Here is a 23,728-nt window from a genome sequence, read left to right on the forward strand (position 1 = left end):
ATGTTCTCCGTCATCTGTCTGTATCCCCTCGATGTCAGGATTATTTCTAATCGTAGACAGTAAAGGTTCTAAGGACAAAGTAAACAATAAGGGTGACAAGGGACAGCCTTGACGGGTCCCATTAAACATCTCAAAAAGCCCGGATACCGTCCCATTTACCTTAACCCTTGCCGTAGGGTGCTTATATAGAGCTTTTATCCACCCCAACATCTTGGGGCCTACCCCAAAAAACTCTAAAGTAGTCTGAAGGTATCCCCAGTCTACTCTGTCGAAAGCTTTTTCGGCGTCTATCGACAGTAGTAGACCTGGGGACTTACCTTCTTTTATTCTCTGAATCAGTAACAGTGTCTTGATACTGTTATCCCTACTTTCCCTACATGGGATAAAGCCCACTTGATCATTATATACCAATTTATTCATGATATTCTTCATTCTACCAGCTAAGATTTTGGCGAACAACTTTACATCCGCATTTAATAGGGAAATAGGTCTATAACTGGAACACAATGAAGGGTCTTTACCATCTTTAGGGATAATCGTAATTGCAGCTTCAAGTGCCTCACGACGAATGTCCCAATTCGTGCCGATGCCGTTCATATAAGCACACATCCTAGGAACTAGGATATCGCTAAATTTCCTATAATACTCAGTTGTTAGCCCATCCGGGCCAGGACTTTTCCCTAATGGGGACTCACTTAAGTTTTTCCTAATTTCCGTTTCTGTTATAGGGTCCTCTAGAAAACTAAGTTTATCTACTAGTATTTTTTTAAGACCTGCTCCCTCTAAGAATTTTTTTTGGTATTCTGATCTCCTTTTCGCTTTCTCAGGGGGATCATTTTGAGATATAGCGTACAGCCTCCCATAGTATTCTTGGAATATTCCCGCAATCTCAGGGGTTGTAAATACTTTATTTCCTTTACTAGTTTGTATACTTTCAATAAAATTTCTGGTAGATTCCTTTTTTAACATTTTGGCTAGATATTTTCCCGACAAATCCCCCCATTGGTACCTTTCTTTCTTAACTTTAAGACAGGTTGATCTATTTTCTTGTTCAATAAGGTCCCTTAGTTCTGCCCTTTTTAGAATAACCGAATGACCAACTACGCAATCACCTGTTAATTTATGTCTTTGTTCCAGATCAAGGATTGTTTTATATTAGTTATCTTGTTTATTCCTACTTTCTTTTTTTTTAGCTGTTCCGATTGCGATCATAATACCTCTGATATAGGCCTTGTGAGTTTCCCATATTAATGCTTCTGACAGAAATTCAGAACTATTTTCTTTAAAATACAATCCTAATTCCCTTTTAATCTTATCTACAACCTCTTCGTCTTGCATTAAATCCTCATTAATTTTCCATGTTCTATTATTCTTTTGTATTCCCGCTATGTTTAAATTAATTGATACTGGGGCATGATCCGACAAAGTTACTATTCCGATATCAGAACTTTTGACTGTCTCCAAAGATTCATGGTCCACCAAAAATAAATCAATTCTGGAATACGTCCCGTGTACAGAGGAGCGGAATGAATAATCCCGTACTTTTGGATGTTGAATTCTCCATACATCCATTAATTGGTGTTGATGTAATTTCTTTTTTAGTAATTTCCGTTGTACGTTCCCTCCCCTCTGTACACGCGACGTACAGTCGGCATCTAGATCCAGACAGAGATTCATATCTCCGGCCATAATTACCCTGCCGGACCTAAAATCCATGAACCTCTCAATTACTCCCTTAAGAAATGTAACAGGGTTTTGGTTTGGGCCATAGATATTAGCTATAGAGTAGTCGACTTCATTTATTTTGCCCCTGAGGAAAAGATAGCGCCCCTCGGGGTCTACCATTCTCTCCCCCAGGGAAAATCTGACTCCCCTGGCAAAGCCAATGGCGACACCCTTAGCACGTTTAATCGGTGAGTCCCCGTAGTACCATAGCGGGTAGTCATGTGAACTTATTTTAAGATTAGAGTCCAGTGAAATATGTGTTTCTTGTAATAGAACTATATCTGCTTTAAGAAATTTTAGTTCTCTCAGAATATTACCTCTTTTTGTAAGGTTATTCAAACCACGAACATTATACGAAAGGATTTTTAGGGTTTCTATTTTATCTGCTGGATGGTATGTCACCAGGACTACACTGCAGGTTCGGAGAGAACCCCAATCCAAAACCCACCCCCCCCCTTTCCCACCACCCCCCCATTCCATCCACCCCCTCCCACCCCTATCTTAGAACCCCCCACCTCCCCCCACCCACAACATCTCCTACCCAACCTACCCCCCCAGAACCTCCCCCTACCTCCCCTATCGTAATGGGGGTTTGCAGCCTTCAAAAGGCTCAAAGATCCGTGGCCCTCCTTCTCCATCCAGCCCTACGGTTCTCCCCCTGAGGTTGAGCTCTGATGTGAGACCCTCAGAGAGCTGCTGCCACCCACCCCCGGCATCCAGGCCCCTGTTCCAACTTATGATGCGTGTAACTTGACTCGTAGCCCCACGCTGCTCCCCGTTCACCCCTTCCCCCCTCCATCTCTCAAAAAAAAAAAAAGTTGTCCCCCGCCATTTAAAGCCGCCCTACTACTCCCTCATTCTTATTATTGTTTCCTCAATAGCTATTTTCCTTTTTTATTTCCTGAGATGAGGTGCCAATTTTGTTGTACTGGTGTGTCAGATGTATTCTCCTGTGTTTCACTCCAGCCAGGTATATCTATCAGAGGGATATCAAGTCTCTTGCAAAACTTAGCCAGCTCCTCAGGAAACCTTAGGGTTGCGGACCTGCCTTCCTTCCTCCCCGTTAAACATGCAGGGTAACCCCAAAAATATTGAATATTATTCGTTTTTAGGTGTTCCAATAGGGGTTTTAATAATCTTCTTCTAGACAGGGTCTCGGTAGAGAGGTCCGGAAAGATCTGTAAGTTAACATCATTAAACTTTGCAGGTCTAGATTTCAAGGCCTGCCAGATTTGTTCTTTATCTTGGAAGTTATGGAATCTGGCGATCACATCTCTGGGTGTTTCCGCAGCCAATTCCAAAGGTTTCCTGATCCGATGGAACCTTTCAAATTTTATTTTTTCATTTTCGATTTTGCCCAATAATTGACCAAAAACTTTATCCAATTTTTCTTGGAGATCTTCTCCTTCCTGATCTGGCAAACCACGAATCCTCAGATTTTTCCTCCGGTTCCGATTTTCTTGATCTTCCATTCTGTACCGCATATTCCTTTGCTCCCTCTTTAAATCTTTCATCTGGTTTTTTAACTCTAACACTTCTGCTGACTGGCTGTCCAGTTTTTCCTCTGTTTCTTCAACTCTTCTTAATAGGTGACTCATATCATCATGTACAATAGATATCTCATTTTTTAACGTATTCTCCATCCGGCTGATAGATATCTGCAATTTTGAAAACATCTCTAATAACTTCCCTTTTGATGGGGGTAGATCTATATAACTTGCTCCGCTTAGTCCTGCGGCTACCTCCTCTGTTTCTTCAGTTATCCTAATTTTGGATTGCCTTCTTTGATTATTTTCCAATTGGCCTTCCGATAGCCTACTTTTGGCCCCAGCCATTCTCCCAGAACTGTCTTTGGAGCCATTTTGTGTCATATATTTTTTTATAGTGCCTGGACTAGCACTAGTTTTGGGGGTGTTGGCTACCGCTCCTCTTACTGGACGGCCTCTCATTATCCCTTCCCTCTTTTCTGCCTTACCAAAAAAAAAAAAAAAAAAAAACGCACTCTAGAGGAAAGCAATACCTGGGAGGAAAAAAAAAAAAAAAAAATAGCAACAGGAAAACAGCCAGGTGTCAAACTCAGGAAATATTCACTTATTTTGTTCCTTTATGGTCATATGGTTTTAGATTTAAAATTCAATAATTTCCCCCCCTTTTCTTCTTACTTTCAGATCTCCTTTAGAAGGAAGGAGTAATACCCACGGCTTGTGACATAAATTGTATTTTGCTAATGCGATTGCTGCGACTGATACAAATGAACTCCAAACGTTACATTTGGATTTTTTTTTTTTTTTTTATAATTATATTTGTATATATTTTTATATCATGCTGTAAAGATGTCCAATCGTTATTCCCCATCAATGGGCAATCAGGTGGATCCTCTAAAAATCGCCTTCACAGTCGCATGCATAATCCGTGCAGAACTCGGTGTATTCCATGCAGAACATTAACAGTCATTAACAGTCATTGGCAATCAAAAGCAGTTTGTTTTTGCAAAGCAGTCTTTTAAACACAGAGGTATAGAATTAGGATAAGGTGACTCACCGTTTGTTGAACTCTCTGTGAGTACTGTCTTTAGTTAGATTTAGTAATTTAATATTACCTGTTGTAACTCCTCACATCTGCACATGGATTTGGACCGCCAATTATACTGGTCTTTCAAGTGTCAGTCCCCTTGTAGAGACGGAGGTCTGATACACAGAACCGCTCCCCCTGAACCAAAGCCCTCAGCTAATTAAGTTAATTGGCAACAGGTCAGTAACATGATTGGGTAAAAAAAAATTAGCATCTTAGATGAAGTGTTTAAAGTGGTTGTATCCATATCGGACGCCTTTCCTATAAAGAGAGGCACCAGTCAGGGGTGTCTGCTGTTGCCGCTCCTGTTTGCACTGGCGATAGAGCCCCTAGTATCAATGATAAGGTTCAGTGGGGAGGTCAAGGGACTGACGATTGAGGAAAAAGTGTCCTTATATGCGGACGATATGCTGATATATCTGGAGGACTCCCAGCCGTCACTCCCAGCCTTGCTGGAAATTATCCGACGGTTTGGCCACTTTTCAGGGTTTCGGGTCAATTGGAACAAGTCCCTTTTGTATCAGATCGACCAGGAGACACCAATAACACTACCTCCTGAGTGCCCACTGCAAATAGTTCACAGTTTTTGTTATCTTGGGGTCTTGATAAAACTCCCTGTCTCCTCCTATGCCAAGATCAATTTAGACCCCCTTATCAGTAGATTAAAGAAAACCTTAAAAACATGGAACATTAAAAACATGGAACAATCTCCCTCTCACACTGTTAGGAAGAATAAATATTTTCAAAATGATCTATCTCCCGCGATTCCTGTACGTCCTGAGCAATTCACCATTATATATAACCAAAGAAAAATGTAAAGAGATAGACTCCATAATCATCAATTTTGTTTGTAGAGGCGGTGTGGTGATGATCGCTAAGCAAACTTTACAGCTACCTACTTTGGAGGGGGGCCTGGCACTCCCCTGTCTCCAAACGTACTATATTGCCTAGCAACTGGCGCATGCCCATTGGTGGATTCATCCTGAGGCCAACAATGCAGCTGCTGCCCTAGAGGCGGCCATCCTCATATGAATCTTTCCAGAACCTAATACACCATCTGTCGCTTAGGGGGAGGGAAGGGGTTACTGGTCTGGCCATGACCCTGCGGATCTTTAGAATTTCTAAACTGTTACCACCCAGTACCCCAGTTATATTTTCTCCCAATGCCCCACTATGGGGAAACCCATGCCTACCAGAATTTCATCAGAGAACTGACGGGGATACTAGTTCAAAAAAGGGGTAAAAACAATATCACACTTATTTACAGACACTACATTCCGCTCCTTTGCGGAATTCCAGAGAGACTTTGGACTCCCACACATGGCCTACAGTCAATATCTACAGATACGACATACCGCTGCTGCACAATTCGGACTACGAAATATAGAGATGCAAACTTCCTCACTTGAAAACTTACTGACTGACCCCTCCCACACCAAAATAGTTTTGTCTTACTATAAGTCTCTACTCCACGACAACTAGGCTTACCACCATTGAACAGAGATGGCGCGCAGACATACCTGAGCTGACGGAGGAGATCTGGGGAGAGATTCTTCCCCTACCGATGCCCTCCGTCATCTCCTCAAGGGACAAGGTGACCCAGACCAAACTATTGTATAGATCATATTTTACACCATATTTTTTTTATTGGTTAAAGAGATTATCCACTTTTGTGTGCACTTGATGTGGAATGGCCGATGGCACGTTCTTCCATCTGATGTGGGAATGTGCTCCGATAAGCAAGTTCTGGTCGGATGTAGCTGAGATTCCTAATACTTGCAATCCTCTTAGATGTCTGCTGGGATACATTGATGATGAAGCTTTATCCAAAAATGTACAATCCCTCCTACACATAATTTTGTTTTACGCTAAAAAAACGATTACCATGCACTGGAAATCTCAGTCCTCACCAAATATAAAGTTTTGGCTTACCATTGTCAAACAAGCGATACCACTATATAAGTTAACATACGAAGCTAGAGGATGCCCAAAAAAGTTCTCCAAAATATGGAACTCCTGGGTTAACTCAGAAAGTACCATACGTGAGAAATGTACTACAGCGCTAACTATTAATTCAATTTGAAAGGAAAAAAAACAACACAAATACCCAAATGATATTGCTGCATACACACAGGTGTACAAAACCAGAATGATACAAAAAAAGGAAAAAAGCGCATCACTATTTTTTCCTTTTCAGATAGTACCATACCACCTGCCCCCTAGGGTACAGCTTTTAATAGGGATTTCGTGGTTCCAAAACTGCCAGTGCATAGACCCCGACTAGAGTAGATTGTGCTGCGTGATGACTTTTCTGTATGCTGTTTCACAATGTTTACCTGCATACCTGATTATTGTATTGCACTTTGACTTAAAGCGGATCTCCACTCTAAAGTGGAGTCCCGCTGATCGGCACCCTCCCCCCCTCCGGTGTCACATTTGACACCTTTCAGGGGGGAGGGGGGTGCAGATACCTGTCTACAGACAGGTATCTGCACCCACTTCCGGCCCTACGATACGGGCAAAGGACGGGTTTTTTCCTTACCTTCCGTCCGTCCCCCGTTGTATGCTGGGAACACTCGGCTCCCAGCACACAGCGGGAGCCAATCGGCGGGCGCAGCGCGACTCGCGCATGCGCCGTAGGGAACCGGGCAGTGAAGCCGGAGCGCTTCACTTCCTGGTTCCCTCACCGTGGATGGAGGGGGGAGCAGCAGGGTGACGAGCGATCGGCTCGTCATCTGCTGCGATCACCGCTGGAGTCCAGGACAGGTAAGTGTCCTTATATTAAAAGTCAGCAGCTGCAGTATTTGTAGCTGCTGGCTTTTAATATTTTTTTTAGTGGCACATCCGCTTTAAGCGATGTTCGCTATGATTATACACCTGTGTAACCATTATTTGTTATGCTTATAAAAACAATAAAAAAAAGTTAACCTTTAAAAAAAAAAAGTGGTTGTAAACCCTTACAGACCACTTTTACCTACAGGTAAGCCTAGATTAAGGCTTACCTATAGGTACAATAAATATCTCCTAAACCTACACGGTTTAGGAGATATTTGCAGAAAAAACTGCACCGATGTCTACGTCGCATGTACGCCGTAGACAACAGCACAGGCGCACTGAGCGTGCCATTAGTGAAGGCGATCGTGGCGTCACTAATTTCATCACGGCTCCGGCCAATCACAGTGCAAGAATCCCTCGCAACGCAAGTAATCTGACGTGCGTTGCGAGGGATTCGGCTCTCCTTGTTCTGAGCCAAGGACATTGATGCGTTCACCACTGAGGCTCACGGCTGCTTCCAGGGCTTCTGCTTCAGCTATGGCGGTTGCAGCTTCCTTTTCTGCAGTGAGCTTCTCCAGAGTGACATCTAGGAGGGCTTCCTCGGCCTCTAACTGTGCCTGTTGCTGCACTTTCTGTGCCTCTAACTGTGCCTGTTGCTGCACTTTCTCTGTCTTCAGCCTCACTTTCTCCTTTTTAATCTGCATTTCTTGCTCAGCAAAGGCTGCTCGGGTCTTTGCTGCTTCGGCTTTCCCTTGGGCAATGGCGGCTGCGACACTGGCTGTCATCGACTTGCCGGAACTGTAAACTTGTGATCGGGTTTTGAGCGAGGATGAGCTACTGCGTGACATGGCCGTTTGACTGAGTAGCGGCCTGTGGGAGCAGTAAGCGTATAAGGCTGCAGTCTCTGTATGCTGCTTGGCTGTATGGAAGTGGCTGTATAGTCGGTTGCAGACTGTAGCTCTTCCGTGCGGCTAAACCTCTTCCCCTCTGCACTATCCGTAGTGTTACTGGACGGAGTTTTACTGTCCTGGACTCGCTTCCCGTACTCCCGGAGTCTATGGGTAGCTATCTAGGCGACCTTTCTCTGCACACACAATAATAGACTGCTGTTTCTTATCTTGTGTCTTTATTGGCACGTTGCAGATTTCAATATACATGTGGATGACACACGTGATATGCGGTAAAACTAGAAATAACAAAAATGGTATAACATTACTATACGATAATAAACACATCATATAAACATTATCAGAGATGGCTAACTACCTCCCTAAAAGCCTGTGGAGGAAAAAGAAGGAGATTGCTTACCTCCGATGCCATGGATGGGGACAGATTGCATGCAGGCCTTGCTGCCTTGATCTTAAACATGGAGATACTAAAAGACCTTCACTTCATGGCTAAAGAGGATATGACGATTTTGATGTCACAGCCTATAAAAGCTAGATAAGAATATTTACAACTATATTCATGTTTGGCCAGTAGATGGCGCAAGCGTAACAGCTAACCTGAGACAAACATACTTCTGGCTTACTAATGCAATAATACATTGTACACACATAGGTAGATTCAGTAAGAGTTAGGCTGGCTTATCAGTAGATAAGCCGACCCAACTCAGAATCTACACCGACTTATGTTTAAGTGTATGCTGAAACAGAGATACGCTTAAACATATCTAAGATAGGACCTATCTTAGATTGCAGTATTTCGGATGGCCGCTAGGTGGCGCTTCCATTGCGGTCGGTGTAGAATATGTAAATGAGTAGATACGCCGATTCAGGAACGTACGCCTGGCCGCCGCAGTACATTTATGCCTATACTATACACCGAAGATACCTTTTTGAACCTGAAAGGTATCCTGGAGACATAACAATCTTGATGGAGAAATCAGGGGAAGAGGCACATGGGGAGGAAAGATTATGAGCTCAGTTTTGGACAGAAAGAGGCAAGAATGGAACAGAACTCCAGCAACTGGTCTCCTCAGTTTCCAGTTGTGTTTACAGTGTTATAAGAAGAGGGGATGCTACACTGTGGTAAACATGACCCTGTCCGAACTTAAGACTTGTTGCTGCTATTAATGACCTTTTTCCTTAAAATGGTGCATTTTCTCAGTTTAAAAAGTTGATATTTTTTCTATTTTCTGTTGTGAATAAAATATGAGTTTATGAGATTTCAAATAATTTCATTTTGTTTTTATGTAGATTTTACACAGCGTACCAACTTTTTTTGAATTCAGGTTGTAAAAAGAACTGGTCTTAAGTGTAGGTATAGCCAATACATGGATACAGTAGGGAGGGGTTGAAATACTTGTCTGTTTACTTTTTGCTGTCTGTGTCCCATTGGGGAGATTTCCTCAGAGACACAAGAAGTGAGAAGAAACCTGAAACTCCACAGAGGTTATAACCCATGTGTATTCTATCCAAAATAAAATAATAATTTAAATTAGCTCAGTAATTTTGTCCTACGTGAGAAAAAAAATTGCCTTTGTGTATGGCTAGAGTAAATTAATTCATTATTACATTGCTGATCTGATTTCCTAATTGTTATCTTTCAGAATGGTCACATTTTCCTGGCAGATTATGTGGTTCTCCAGGGTGTTCCCACCAATACTATCAATAAAAAGCCTCAATACATTGCAACCCCTATGTGTCTACTGTGGAAGAATCTTCAGGATCAGCTTGTCCCAATTGCCATCCAGGTATTTTCACTTTTGTATTCATGTTTGGAGCACCATTCTACATAGACTGTGAAGTAAAGTTAGCATGGGGCTTCTGCTGTAGCCACAGGAGCCAGATTTGTTTAGTTTGGTCCGCTCAAGACTCCCCAGACTGGGAGTTTGACTACCTCCACCTAACTCTATAAGAAGCTTCTGGAGATTGGGGCGGGAGGATGCCAATACCTGATCTGAAACCTTGGAGGTGCACCCAGATGGTGGACAGGTTCCTATTTAATAGAGAACTGTAGAGGAAAGGGTTCTCTCTTCTGTGAAGGAACGGATCTGTGTTTGCCCTGGAGCACTCCTTGGATGGACTTCTCCTTTGGGGGGTTGTGCCCATGGGCTGTGAACAACCCTGTGTGTAAAACCTTCTCTCTTGAGCTAGAGTTTTCTTGGCCTAAGGTGTTGAATCATGGACTACCTCAGTCTTCCACTGTTTGTGCTTCCTTTTTGGTGCATGGTACTCAGCTGTGCACATATACAGTAGACTTTCCTAGGTGATTATTATTCACTTTGGAATTACTAGTGCTACGATCAAGATAGAAGTGTCCTCCATTAGCAATCTGTTCATCCTTTATCTACCTTTTACCCAGGTTTCTCGGTTCCAAGCTTCCCCCTTTTTTTTAGTTTCATGCTCCCCTTTTCCTAAGGGTAGATTGTCCATTTAATTACACTAGCATGAAAGCAGCATGAATAAACTTTGTAAGGCCCCTTTTACACTGGGGCAGAACATGCAGTGGCGGTATAGCGCCGCTAAAAATAGCGGCGCTATACCGTCGAAATTGCCGTGGAATTTGGCCACTAGCAGTGCGGTATTAACCCCTGCTAACGGCCAAAAAAGTGTTAATACCGCTGGCAATGTGCCTCTGCAGAGGCGCATTGCCGGCGGTATTACCGCGGTCTCCCATACTTTCAATGTGAAGGAGCGGTAAACACACCGCTCCTCTCACCGCTCCAAAGATGCTGCTCGCAGGAGATTTTTTTTCTCCCGCCAGCGCATCGCATTGAGAATGCAGTGCAGGAGTTTTTCAGGTGGTATTTAGGCACTATTTTCAGTGTGAAAGGGGCCTTAAGGAAAACAAGTTTTCAGAGTTTGTCATGCATGAATCTAAATAAAAGTCGTTTAATGCAAATAATGATAAATAAAACAAGAACAAAACACTACAATACGTTTGGTTACATTTTATGACCAATAAATAGATACAGTGATCTTTTTTGTATTCCAGTTATCTCAGACTCCTGGAAAAAATGTTCCCATCTTCCTGCCCAGCGACTCGGAATTTGACTGGGTATTGGCCAAGATCTGGGTGCGTAGTGCTGATTTCCAGGTGCATGAAGCTGGCACTCACCTTCTCAATACCCATCTTCTAGCTGAGGTCTTCTCAATTGCAACTACCAGGCAACTTCCAATGGGGCACCCACTGTATAAAGTGAGTAAAGAGTCTGAACTTATAAGAGAAAGAGAAAATGGTCTGTTGTTGCCAGTGACACACCTCCATCCCCAAATTAAATACAACAAAAAATAGCACCTGTGAGACTTTAAATGAGGTGAGCACAAAAAGATCAATTAAACATAGTTTTGTAAGTTTATAAAAAATGTATAACATTCATCATATAAATAGGATGCATAAAAAAAAGTGCCAAGCCACTTGGCAGTGATACAAATAGTATACCAAGGCCACATACATATATATTGTTATATTGAATTGTTGATCTACAGTGATACATAGGCTTCATAAAACTTGAGTTTTTGATGCTTGTGTATTACTGTATATCAACAATTCCAATATATATGTATGTGGCCGCTTGGTATGCTGTATGTATCACTGCCAAGTGGCTTGGCAACTTTGTTAATGCACCCCATGTATGATGAATGTTATACATTTTTAATAAATGTATAAACTATGTTTACTTTGTATACTCTTATTGACTTTTTTGTGCTCACCAAATTTAAAGTTCCACATGCGCTATTCTTTGTTAGAGTCTGAACTTATTGCTTTTATAGGGATTGACTGGATATTTTGCTGTTCGCTAGAAGAACTGCTGGCAAATAAGTCATAGTTAATACAATGACATGAGGCAGATCTTCTAATTTGGGTGCAGACATGTTGGTAAAGGTTTACAGGCACCTTATATGTTATACAATAGTGAAAAATTGCAGCACCACACAAATAATGTATAAAGGTATTCCTTATGTGTAACAAATAAACCATGTAATATTGATTAAACAATAATAATAGTGCAAGCTAAAAGTGTCTGTCCTTGAAAACAATCAGATTGACTCAGATATCAATATATCTTATTCATAAAATCTGTGTGATCTTCCACTACCATGCAAATAAATGTCCACCAAAGTTGTGTTTCCATCACTCGTGAGTAGAAAAAATTAAAACTCCCAACAAATTGAAAGGGAACCTCTCACACATTAGTGCGGGTTGCTGCTTGGAATTTGTCAGCATTTGGTTCTTTATATTGTTCATTTGATACACCTAAAGAGTGTTTTCATCAGGGCTTTTTTTCATGGGGAACTTGGGGGAACTCGGTTCCACCACCTAGGCTCAGACCCTTTGGTGCCTGCTCACCACAATCACTTGTAAACACAGAAGTCTGGTTTCTGTGTTTACAAGTGACCGCTTTGTAACCCCCTGAACTGGTATTTAATGCCCCTTTAAGACCCTTCTACTGTTTATGAAATTTGAACGGGTCGTGGTTGAGTTCCTGCACCTATTTTCTGAGAAAAAAAGCTCTGGTTTTCATACACTATTTGTGTGAAGCTGAGATTTGTTTTGGTGCATTTTTTTTTACGGTACTACCACCTCAACAGTAATGTTTGCAGTAATTAAATAGACACTGTGGGCCAGATTCAGAGAGAACTTACGCCGACGTATCTGTTGATACGCCACGTAAGTTCTAGGATGCGCCGTTGTATCTATGTGCCGTATTCACAGTACAAGATACGCCTGAATTTTGGCTTCCTACGACCGACGTAAGTCTCCTACACCGTCGTATCTTGGGTGCATATTTACGCTGGCCGCTAGGGGAGCTTCCATTGATTTACGCATTGAATATGTAAATGAGCAAGATACGTCGATTCACGTACGTACTTACTCCCATCGCAGTAATCTACGCCGTTTACGTTCGGCGTAAGTTTACCCCTCATAAAGCAGGGGTAAGTCATGTTAAGGTATGGACGTCGGAAACAGCCGTCGTATTTTACGTGGTTTACGTAAGTCATACGTGAATGGGGCTGGCCGTAAGTTACGTTCACGTCGTACGCATTGAGCAGTCGTATCTTAGGGAGTCTATGCAACGTGATTCTGAGCATGCGGCCATGCATTTACATGGGGTCACGATTCATTTTAATATAACACGCCCACTACCTGCCTACTTTGAATTAGGCGGGCTTACGCTGGCCTATTTACGTTACGCTGGCGTAAATATGGGAGTGCTTTGTGAATACTCAGCTTGCCTCTCAATGTTACGTCGGCGTAGCGCATGTGAGATGCGCTACGCCGGCACAAAGATACGACAATGTACCTGAATCTGGCCCTGTATATTCATCACCATGTTTGGCTAAAATTTAAAGGGTCAATAAAGGAAAAAAAATGTTTTCTTTAAAATAACAAACATGTTATACTTCACTGTGCAGTTAGTTTTGCACAGAGTGGCCCCGATCCACATCTTCTGGAGTCCCTCGGTGGCTGTCTCTGGTCCTCCCCGCAAGAACTCATCACATTCATGCGAGAGAGAGAGAGAGAGCATGGTGATGAGTTCTTGCGGGTGGGCTACCATGATACAGCGAGCGGCGCGTCACTGGATTTGATTGACAGCAGCACCAGCCAATGGCTGCGCTGTTCTCAATCCATCCGCTCTAGCCAATCAGCGTCCAGGCTGAACGGCGAAGAGGATCTCGGGACCGAGCACGGTACTTTCAAGGGGTCAGGTAAGTAAAACAGGGGCTCGGGGGGGGGGGGGGCATCATCAGATGTTTTTTCACCTTAATGCAAAGATTGCATTAAGGTGACATTTTTTCCCTTTACAACTCCTTTAAAGTGGATGTAAACCCACCCACCCAAAAAAAATCAACATATGGTAAAAGAAAAAGTGTATATAAGGAATAAAAAAACAATACAGGCTTACTACATCTTCATATAAATATATATATCAAGGCGGAGAGTATAAAATATCAAGTGGGGGGCTGTCATCCAAGGTTGAAGCATTCGGTTGCAGAATTGAAAAGGTGTTCTACATAAAATTTAAAGCAGACACCAAAAATGGCCGGGTAAGGTTAAGATAATGCTATTATGAAACATATCCTGCATATACAAAAAACATCAATCGATCAATTGCCATGAGAAACACTCACCCAGTCCAAGGCTCAAACACACATGAAATCAATATTTCTATTGGAATCGCAGGTATAATGTCTGGGAACCACCAAATTAAACAAGGAATCCCCAAAAATGGAGAGATACACTGAAATAAGGGTGTTGTCACAGCCGTACAACAATTTCAGTCAGGCACATAACCATCAAAGTAACCTAGAACAAACAGGCATGTAAATAATCATCAAAGAAATAGAACCATTGCAGAATGTTAGAGCCCTAAACTGAGGGAGAAGGGTACCAACCGATAAACCCGCTCCACCAAGCACCTCCGCCACCATGCACCCTGCCACAAAGCAAGCGTAGGGAGACCTGCTTCCATTATATACACATCTGGCTCCTGTCCGGTCGATGACCTCAGCAAAGCGCCGTATGACATCACCGGACACAATCTCGGACACCAGCTGAGGCATTAGTGACTCATCCACTGCAGTCACAAAGGTAGGTGACAAAAAGCAATCCTGCAGGAGTCACACTAACCAGGTAATGCTATCCGATTTGATAGTAGTCATAGATATATAATTAAATACTACTATCTGAATTCCTCTAAATTAATAATGCATATCAAAAATAGGAGAGGGAGAAACCAAAAGGTTTCAGAAGGAATTAGTCAGAGAGGAATACGGATTTATTAATTATCCACATAAAAAACACATTAAATTACACAGGGGTGCCAGTGTCTCCACAGCACTAATAAAATTAGACTAAGCAGGACAGGTGGCCACCACAGCCATGCACACAACTTACATACATACACCTAGGGGGACCAGTCAGAGAACTGGGGCCTGATAGAGGGTATCACGGGACTGGATTAATGATAATATAGCCACAGACTGCTGATTGCAGCCTCTACAGCAATCTTTGCTTGGCTTAAACAGATCCTATTACATGCTAATCAAAAGTTTCACTGCCAAACTAGCAGTGATTTCAAATGATTTACCTGCTGATGTCCACTACTGAACTGTAGTTTAACCTACTTCCCCTCTATGTGGAATATATCTCTATGAACTGGTGATAGAATCTGATTGGAATTGTATCCAGTATCACAACTCTGTCTGTGGCTATATTATCATTAATCCAGTCCCGTGATACCCTCTATCAGGCCCCAGTTCTCTGACTGGTCCCCCTAGGTGTATGTATGTAAGTTGTGTGCATGGCTGTGATGGCCACCTGTCCTGTTTAGACTAACGTCTAATTTTATTAGTGCTGTGGAGACACTGGCACCCCTGTGTAATTTAATGTGTTTTTTATGTGGATAATTAATAAATCCGTATTCCTCTCTGACTAATTCCTTCTGAAACCTTTTGGTTTCTCCCACCCGAAGACAATTAACAGTCCATGTGCTTGTTTTTGTTTTATTGAGGGAATTTAACTTGGTCGGTGTCTGTAGGGCAGTGGTCGGTGTCTGTAGGGCAGTGGTCGGTGTCTGTAGGGCAGTGGTCGGTGTCTGAAGGGCAGTGGTCGGTGTCTGAAGGGCAGTGGTCGGTGTCTGTAGGGCAGTGGTCGGTGTCAGTAGTTTTTTTTTTAGTTTATGTATTTTTTTAACAAATTTGTTCTTATTTTTTTTTCACAATCCTTTCTGGGGCTGGGGTGGTGGGGGACTTGGGGCTCTGGACCATGTCGGTTGGGGGGCAGGGGGCGGTTGTAGTGTCAGTAGTTTTTTATTATATATATTTTTTTTATTTTAATTTTATCCTTTTTTTTACAATTTTCTTTATTTTGGGATTTATTTTTATCAGCCATGTTGGTGGGCTTTGATGAGATATCAGGGGTCTAAACAGACCCCTGACATCCCCCCATTGAGATAGAGAAAGGACTGAGGACACAGATTCCCCAGTCCTTTTCTCAGCACTGAAGATGAATGGAGAGGAGACAGAAGCTTCTCTCTATTCATAAACTGAAGCAGAGTAACACACTGGTTACTCTGCTCAGTTATCACAGGACATAGAGAGCGATTGGTAACATGTCAAATCGCATGTCATATATATATTTGCCGGCAATGGCACCGTCCTAATCGGTGCGACGCAGCATTTCAAAAAGTAGTTTCTGTACTACTTTTTGCGATTTTGGCCCCCGCAATTTACATTGACATCTGTGCAGAAACCTACACAGATGTCTCTGTAGGCGCAGCCAAAATCAGGACTGACAAGTGGGAGTGAATTCAGCTGAACTCGCAGGGCTTCACTCCCGCAGCCCAGTGTAAACCTTAGCTCAAATTGTTAGAAGGCAATAATAAGGTACCGTACAATGATGTTTTACCTGTCTAACCTACAGCAAATATCATATAAAGCTGGATTTCTTAAAACTAATGTTTTTTTTTTCCTAGCTGATAATTCCACACCTTCGCTACACCCTAGAAATAAATGCCTTTGCAAGGACGAGGCTCATTGGACCAGGTGGCGTCTTTGATCAAGTAAGAACCAAATCAGTGGCTACGTTTTGCTGTTCCATTATTGCCTGGCAAAGTGATATCAGAAACAGACCACAATCAGTAAAATACACAATTAGCTTTTGGGGTCCAAAAGCAAAGTAACCGATTGATCAAAACTGTTATAAAAAAAATAGAAAATACAAGAAAAACTTTACTATTCTGGAAATTATTCTTATTTCTAAAAAATGTAAAAATTGTGGTTGGGGTACAGAAGTATTTGTGGATGGAGACTTAAAATCATTACTCTTTGCGCCAATGTCTACCTATAACAGTTTTTTAATAAATATACTGTATATTTAGGGATTTATTTTGTATCCATACTGCCTAGGCACATGTAAAAGATGATGCTCTACTTGTTACTGAACAAAACTAAAATAAAATGATTGCAATCTAAGTCACATACAATATACTGCTTACCAAATCTCCAGAGAGTCTTCTTTGTACCTGCAGTCTCTTAAGCTGGGTTCATACTTATGCGTATTGGATATGGGTTTCCCTGCATCCAATTCGCATGACAGGAGAGTGTGTCAATGGAACCGGTTCACACATCTCCGGGGCAGCTGCAGAGTGCACTGCAGAAGGGTCCTGTGTGTTTTTGGCTTTGTTTTAGGTCCAAATTCAGGCAAAAATTTGTACCCAATTCAGACCTGAAGCGGTGAACAGGGATGCACCGGACCCCCTGCTGTGCCCTGTGGCCGCACATAGTATGAACCCAGCCTCAAAGTGGAATTAAACCCAAAACCAAAGATATAATATATTGCAGCTTACCAATCATTAGATGTTTCTGCCTGTTTCTCCCTGTTTTAACCTGGTGATCCTGCCAGTAATACACCTCTCTTATTAGAGTTCCCACACTCTAAATGAAGGGGCTCAGGGGGCATATTTGGAAAGCAACATTGTTAGTCTGGGGGAGGGGAATGCTGGATGAACTAGCAGATTTAGATACACTAACACATTTAAGCCAAAAACCAGCTAATACTTTATAAGCAGTTACAGCTACAGCCTTCTGCGCATCTGTAGACAGCAAGAGAAGGGGATGATGAGTGGTCTTGGCAGCGTGAATTAAATTGAGGACTCGGATCATGTTGTCCCTAGGTTCACAAAAAGGTACAAAGCCTGCTTGGTCTCTGTGAATGAGAAGCTGGACATGAGGGAGTAACCAATTGGGCAGAATTTTGGCAAACAGTTTCAGATCTGAATTTAGAAGGGCGATCGGGCGGTAATTATCACAACGGGAGAGGTCCTTTCCCTCTTTAAGGATTAAAGTAATGTATGCTCGCAGACTGTCAATAGGCATGCGCTTCCCAGCAGTTATAGAGTTAAGCGCAGACGTCAAATGAGGGGACAGTACCTCAAAAAAAGCCTTGTAGTAAACTGGAGTAAGGCCATCTGGACCTGGTGCTTTCTTGGGTTTAGAAAGGGCCAGAGCATCCCCCAACTCTTCCATTGTGATTGGCCTCTCCAACTCCTCCAGAATCTCGGGGGATAAGGATGGCATTCCCGAGGATGTTAAGTAGGACTGTATCCTGGAGGCTTCCACTGAGGGGGAGATCGATCGAGAGGAGCGACTGAGATTATACAGATCTTGATAGAAAACTTTAAAGGCGGACGCCATCGCTTCAGAGGTGGCTAATGTCTGCCCAGAGGGGCCCTTGGTATAAGGGTTAAAGGTTTTGGTGCGTGGACCACGTAGGGCCCTAGCTAATAACATACCTGCTTTATTAGAAAATTAATACATGGTGCGGTGGGCTCAAGTGCTTTTGGATTTTATATTCCTTTAAAGTGTAAATCAGTGCAGTACATCTCTGCCATATGTGCACATTGAAATATATTTTGTCTCATTAAATGCAAGTATAAAAAAAATAACTGTTGATGTGCCATTAATCCAGTGAGCTCCTTACTTCCTGTTTAGATTGACAAGACAGTGCTTTGGAAGTTGTCAGCCCTGCCTCCTGTCCCTTTCCAAATGCTTACATTGCAAAACAATGCTGTCTTTTCATTGCCAGGAGCTTGCTCACACCTAGTATGTAGGGTAAGGGCTCTTGGGAGACATAGTTTCAGGGGTATGCCTACTTCAGTAGGAACTGAGCTTCCAGTAGGTGTCCCACATTAATTTTTTAAAGTGGTTGTAAACCCTAGCAAAAAAAAAAAACTCTGCAAGACAAAGGCATAATGAGCTAGTATGCATAGCATACTAGCTCATTATGAATTACTTGCCTTATATCAAAGTCCCCGCAGCAGTCCTCGTACCCCCTGGCCGACGTCATCACTCCCGGGGTTTACTTACTGCACATATTTGTTGACAGTTTTAATGCATGCTATCCCACATTTGTCTGCGGAAAATCCGACAATTGTCCGATGGAGCATACAAACGTTCGGATTTTCTGACAACAGCCTGCCAGCACACAATTCCTGTCGCAAAATCCGATCGTGTGTACGAGGATTTACTCTTCCTAAACAGCATTTTTTCCCCAGCACAAGCAACAAAACACACCACAGAAAACAGGTCTGCTTCAGTTAAGATTTTAGCGCAAATCCTGGCACGAGCCCTCAATGTTATGCTTTGCCTCTATCTATTACGGTTATTGCGGTAAAACCAAGGAACCTTAGACTTCTGCAGTGTATCAATGCTTTACTAAACAGGAAACCACTGCTCAATACACAATACAACACAACTCATAGCTTACAAAAATATGCCTACAAATGTTAGCAATAAGTAAACTTAAACCGTTACTCAACTTACGGTTTAAGATGTAATGTCCTTCATGGTTCCTTGCTCAGTCCAAGTTCTTCAAACCTCTCCAGCTTCTGGTAGCCATGTCTTTCCTCATTGTCCTTCCAAAAAAATCTCTTGTCCGAACACGTTTCTTTCAAAAGCTCCCCAAGCCCCTCCCACCAACTTCCTGCATACACCAACTTCCTCTGCTCAGCTCCAAAACCCTATACAACTGGTTTGTTGACAAGCGTGAGTTGGGTTGTCTTGATGACGTGTTTTGCACGCATGCACTTTTTTACAGTCAAGGGATTAGGCACCCAGATCGTTTATATCATCAAAATGGGTCGGGGAATTAAACGAGCATGAGGGGCGGGTAGTAGAAGCACTCTCATTAACCCCTACATTGCTCATTAGATTTACAAACACCATACACATATAAAAAGATCATATATTATTAAAAACATTTAAAAAGATCATCATTTCCTACACAACCTATACTAAAATCTCAAATATAAATAAATATAACACTATATAAGAATAATGTATTATATAGCATAAAAATAATATATATATATATATATATATATATATATATATATATATATATATATATATATATATATATATATATATATATATATATTATAAACTCTCCAAAAATTGTATCTAAAGCTAATTAAACAAAATAGTAGCAGTATTCAAACATAATGAGATATCCAGAAAAAAACTGTAAAAATTACATGAAACTACACATTTCCAACTCCTCATTTAATCCTTTCGCGGCAAGTGAATCTAACCTGTATATCCAAAACCCTTCCCTTTTGCATAGAAGTGAAAATCTCTCATTGGTGGTCAAAGTTCCTTTTGGGATGATTTCTATCACTAACCCTTCTAAACATTTGATGTAAAGTACGACCTAATGTCCAAAGGAGATCTAGTACACTTGTTCTGTACTTTACTGGGGGCAAGTATATTTTTGATAGTTCTAGCTCTACGAAAAGTTATTTGTGGAACTGATGGTAATACCGGGGCAAGTCTCTGATCTAAAAGCAACAAAGTATATTGATGTCTAAAAAGTCTGAAGAGTAGGGGTACCCTTGTGAGATGGTTAACCACTTAAGCCCCCTGGACCAATATGCTGCTAAATGCCCAAAGGCGTTTTTACAATTCGGCACTGCGTCGCTTTAACAGACAATTGCGCGCTCGTGCAACGTGGCTCCCAAACAAAATTGGCGTCCTTTTTTCCCCACAAATAGAGCTTTCTTTTGGTGGTATTTGATCACCTCTGCGGTTTTTATTTTTTGCGCTATAAACAAAAATAGAGCGACAATTTTGAAAAAAATTCAATATTTTTTACTTTTTGCTGTAATAAATATCCCCCAAAAACATATATAAATTTTTTTTCCTCAGTTTAGGCCGATACGTATTCTTCTACCTATTTTTGGTAAAAAAACTCGCAATAAGCGTTTATGGGTTGGTTTGCGCAAAATTTATAGCGTTTACAAAATAGGGTATAGTTTTATTGCATTTTTATTAATTATTATTTTTTTACTACTATTGGCGGCGAACAGCGATTTTTTTCGTGACTGCGACATTATGGCGGACACTTCGGACAATTTTGACACATTTTTGGGACCATTGTCATTTTCACAGCAAAAAATGCATTTAAATTGCATTGTTTATTGTGAAAATGACAGTTGCAGTTTGGGAGTTAACCACAGGGGGCGCTGTAGGAGTTAGGGTTCACCTAGTGTGTGTTTACAACTGTAGGGGGGTGTGGCTGTAGGAATGACGTCATCGATCGAGTCTCCCTATAAAAGGGATGACTCGATCGATGCAGCCGCCACAGTGAAGCACGGGGAAGCCGGGTTTACATACGGCTCTCCCCGTTCTTCAGCTCCGGGAGCGATCGCGACGGAGCGGCTATAAACGAATAGCTGCGCCGTCGTCCCGGATCGCTCCCCGCGGGAATCCGACCGCCGCATGTAGCGGGGGGGGGGTCCCGAACGGAACCCCCAACCGCTAGAAGGCAAGGACGTACCTGTACGCCCATTTGCCTGTACGTGCCATTCTGTGGACGTACATATACATGCGGCAGTCGGGAAGTGGTTAAAGAAGCTTTTCTGTCACATGTAAATCCTCCTCCCAAAAAGAAAATGATGAAGGAGCAATCAAACGACACCAACTCTGTGAGATTTGTGTCAACTTTCAATGATGAAGTCAATTTCCAGAATAATCATTAAACATTATAATAGTTTGCTTTTAGATCAGAGACTTTTCGTAGAGCTAGAACTATCAAAAATATACTAGCCCCCAGTAAAGTACAGAACAAGTGTACTAGATCTTCTTTTGGACATTAGGTTGTACTTGAACGACAGAACTGGGATCTTTCAATGTAAAAAAAGAGAATGCCTAACTTGCCAATTTATTGTGCATGGGACTAATAAAATTATTATTAATTCAGGCAAAGAGTACGTGATAAAACAGTTTATCACGAGCTCTACGGACTTTATATACTACATGCAAGAATTGGGGATCACCGTAGATTCATTAAAAAAGGTTGTGAGGATCCTAGTGTCCCCCGACACTTTCATCAACACCACAACAATGACATCAAATGTTTTGAAGTGTTAGTGATAGAAACCATGCCAAAAGAAACTTTGACCACCAACGAGAGATTTTCACTTCTATGCAAAAGGGAAGGGTTTTGGATATACATGTTTGATTCACTTTCCCCTAAAGGGTTAAATGAGGAGTTGGAAACGTGTAGTTTTGTGTAATTTTTACAGTTTTTCCTGGATATCTCATTATATTTGAATACTGCTACTATTTCTTTTAAATGGCTTTAGATACAATTTATGGAGAGTTGACACATATATATATATATATATTCTTTTTATGCTATATAATCTATTATTCTTATATAGTGTTATATTTATTTATATTTGAGATTTTAGTATAGCTTGTGTAGGAAAAGGATGATATTTTTAAATGTTTTTAATATATATGATCTTTTTATATGTATATGGTGTTTGTAAATCTAATGAGCAATGTAGGGGTTAATGACAGTGCTTCTACTACCCGCCCCTTATGTCTATTTTGATGATATAAACGATCTGCGTGCCTAATCCCTTGACTGTCAAAAAGCACATTTGCGCGAAACGCGTCATCGAGGTGACCCAACTCACGCTTGTCAACTCTCCTTGTTTCATCCACACTATATGATTTATTATTTACAATTGCTACAGTCTGACAGCTCCTCCTGCTGGTCTTTAGTGGGTTTGTATTGCCTGATTTACAGCTCTGTGTCCAGCTCCTAGCCTTCCCATTTATGTGTGTCCAATAGAAGGCCTCCGATTGCAGAGAAGCATACTACGGGTCCATTGTTTCCATCCGGCGGCTTTCCTCTCACTTCCGTGTTAGTGTCTCAGCGGGACTAATGTCACTGACACACGCGGCACAAAGTTGACAATCTCCCCACTGATGTGGCTCAGAGTTTGGCTCCCTGTACTTTGGAGGGATCTTCACATGCTGGTGTGTATACCCCCACAGTGAATCTCACTACCAGGTTACTGGCGGCTGCCTCTCCCCTGTGTTAACAGATACCTCCTGCAGTGTCATCGGATTAGCATTGTAATCTGTCAGCTCTGCATTGCTCAGTGGATCACAGGTGATGTTGCAAGTTGTTTCCCCTTCACATTGATTTGTGTCTTTTGGACTATATTTTTATTTTTGATTGAATAAATCATCAGTTTTTCGGAATTACCATAAGACTGCCTGCTCTTTGTGACCCATGAGCGCCGAAATCGTGCATATTATTTTATAATCAATGATGGGAGAATCGTGCGAGAAATGTAATCGAAAAAGAAATGCCATGTGAAGGGAAAAGACAATTCCCGGGAAAAAAAAAGATTCCCAGACACAAAAATTATTTTCTTTAGCAACGTGTGGTGAAATTGAAATTGGTTTGGTTGGTCGAATTTTGAAATCAATGGTGGCACCATCGGATCACAAAGCGCACAAATTTTCTGATTTTCAAAAGAAAATTCTTTCTTTTTTTTTTTACAATAGATTTTTATTGAAAGTATTTACTTAACAGTACAGATTAAAATTGTCACATTAATCCTTAGTAACCAACCAAGTTACCTTGGTTCATAAGATTGTTCTTATAACAATACAGTATTTGGTAGCCTGTACCAGCCTACCCCTATCGGGTTCAATCTGTAGGCATGGCTAGGCCTTCAATTGAGTTAACTATTTGTATATAGAAAATCATAAAGAAACAGAAAATGTATACACATATATACATATACATACACATATATATATATATATATATATATATTACAGACCAAAAGTTTGGACACACCTTCTCATTCAAAGAGTTTTCTTTATTTTCATGACTATGAAAA

At 41.5% G+C, this 23,728-nt stretch overlaps 1 protein-coding gene across 1 annotated transcript in view; it reads left to right on the forward strand.

Moving 5' to 3' along the window:
- Positions 1 to 23,728, forward strand: part of LOC120928225 (hydroperoxide isomerase ALOXE3-like) — a 347,315-nt gene that overhangs the window by 77,569 nt on the left and 246,018 nt on the right. The window contains exons 7-9 of the mRNA XM_040339332.1: positions 9,623 to 9,766; positions 11,011 to 11,214; positions 16,496 to 16,582. Of these exons, the coding sequence (XP_040195266.1) occupies positions 9,623 to 9,766; positions 11,011 to 11,214; positions 16,496 to 16,582 (435 nt within the window). The remainder of the gene's footprint in view (positions 1 to 9,622; positions 9,767 to 11,010; positions 11,215 to 16,495; positions 16,583 to 23,728) is intronic.

This window comes from Rana temporaria, chromosome 2 (genome assembly GCF_905171775.1).
Source record: "Rana temporaria chromosome 2, aRanTem1.1, whole genome shotgun sequence".
NCBI classification, from domain to species: domain Eukaryota; kingdom Metazoa; phylum Chordata; class Amphibia; order Anura; family Ranidae; genus Rana; species Rana temporaria.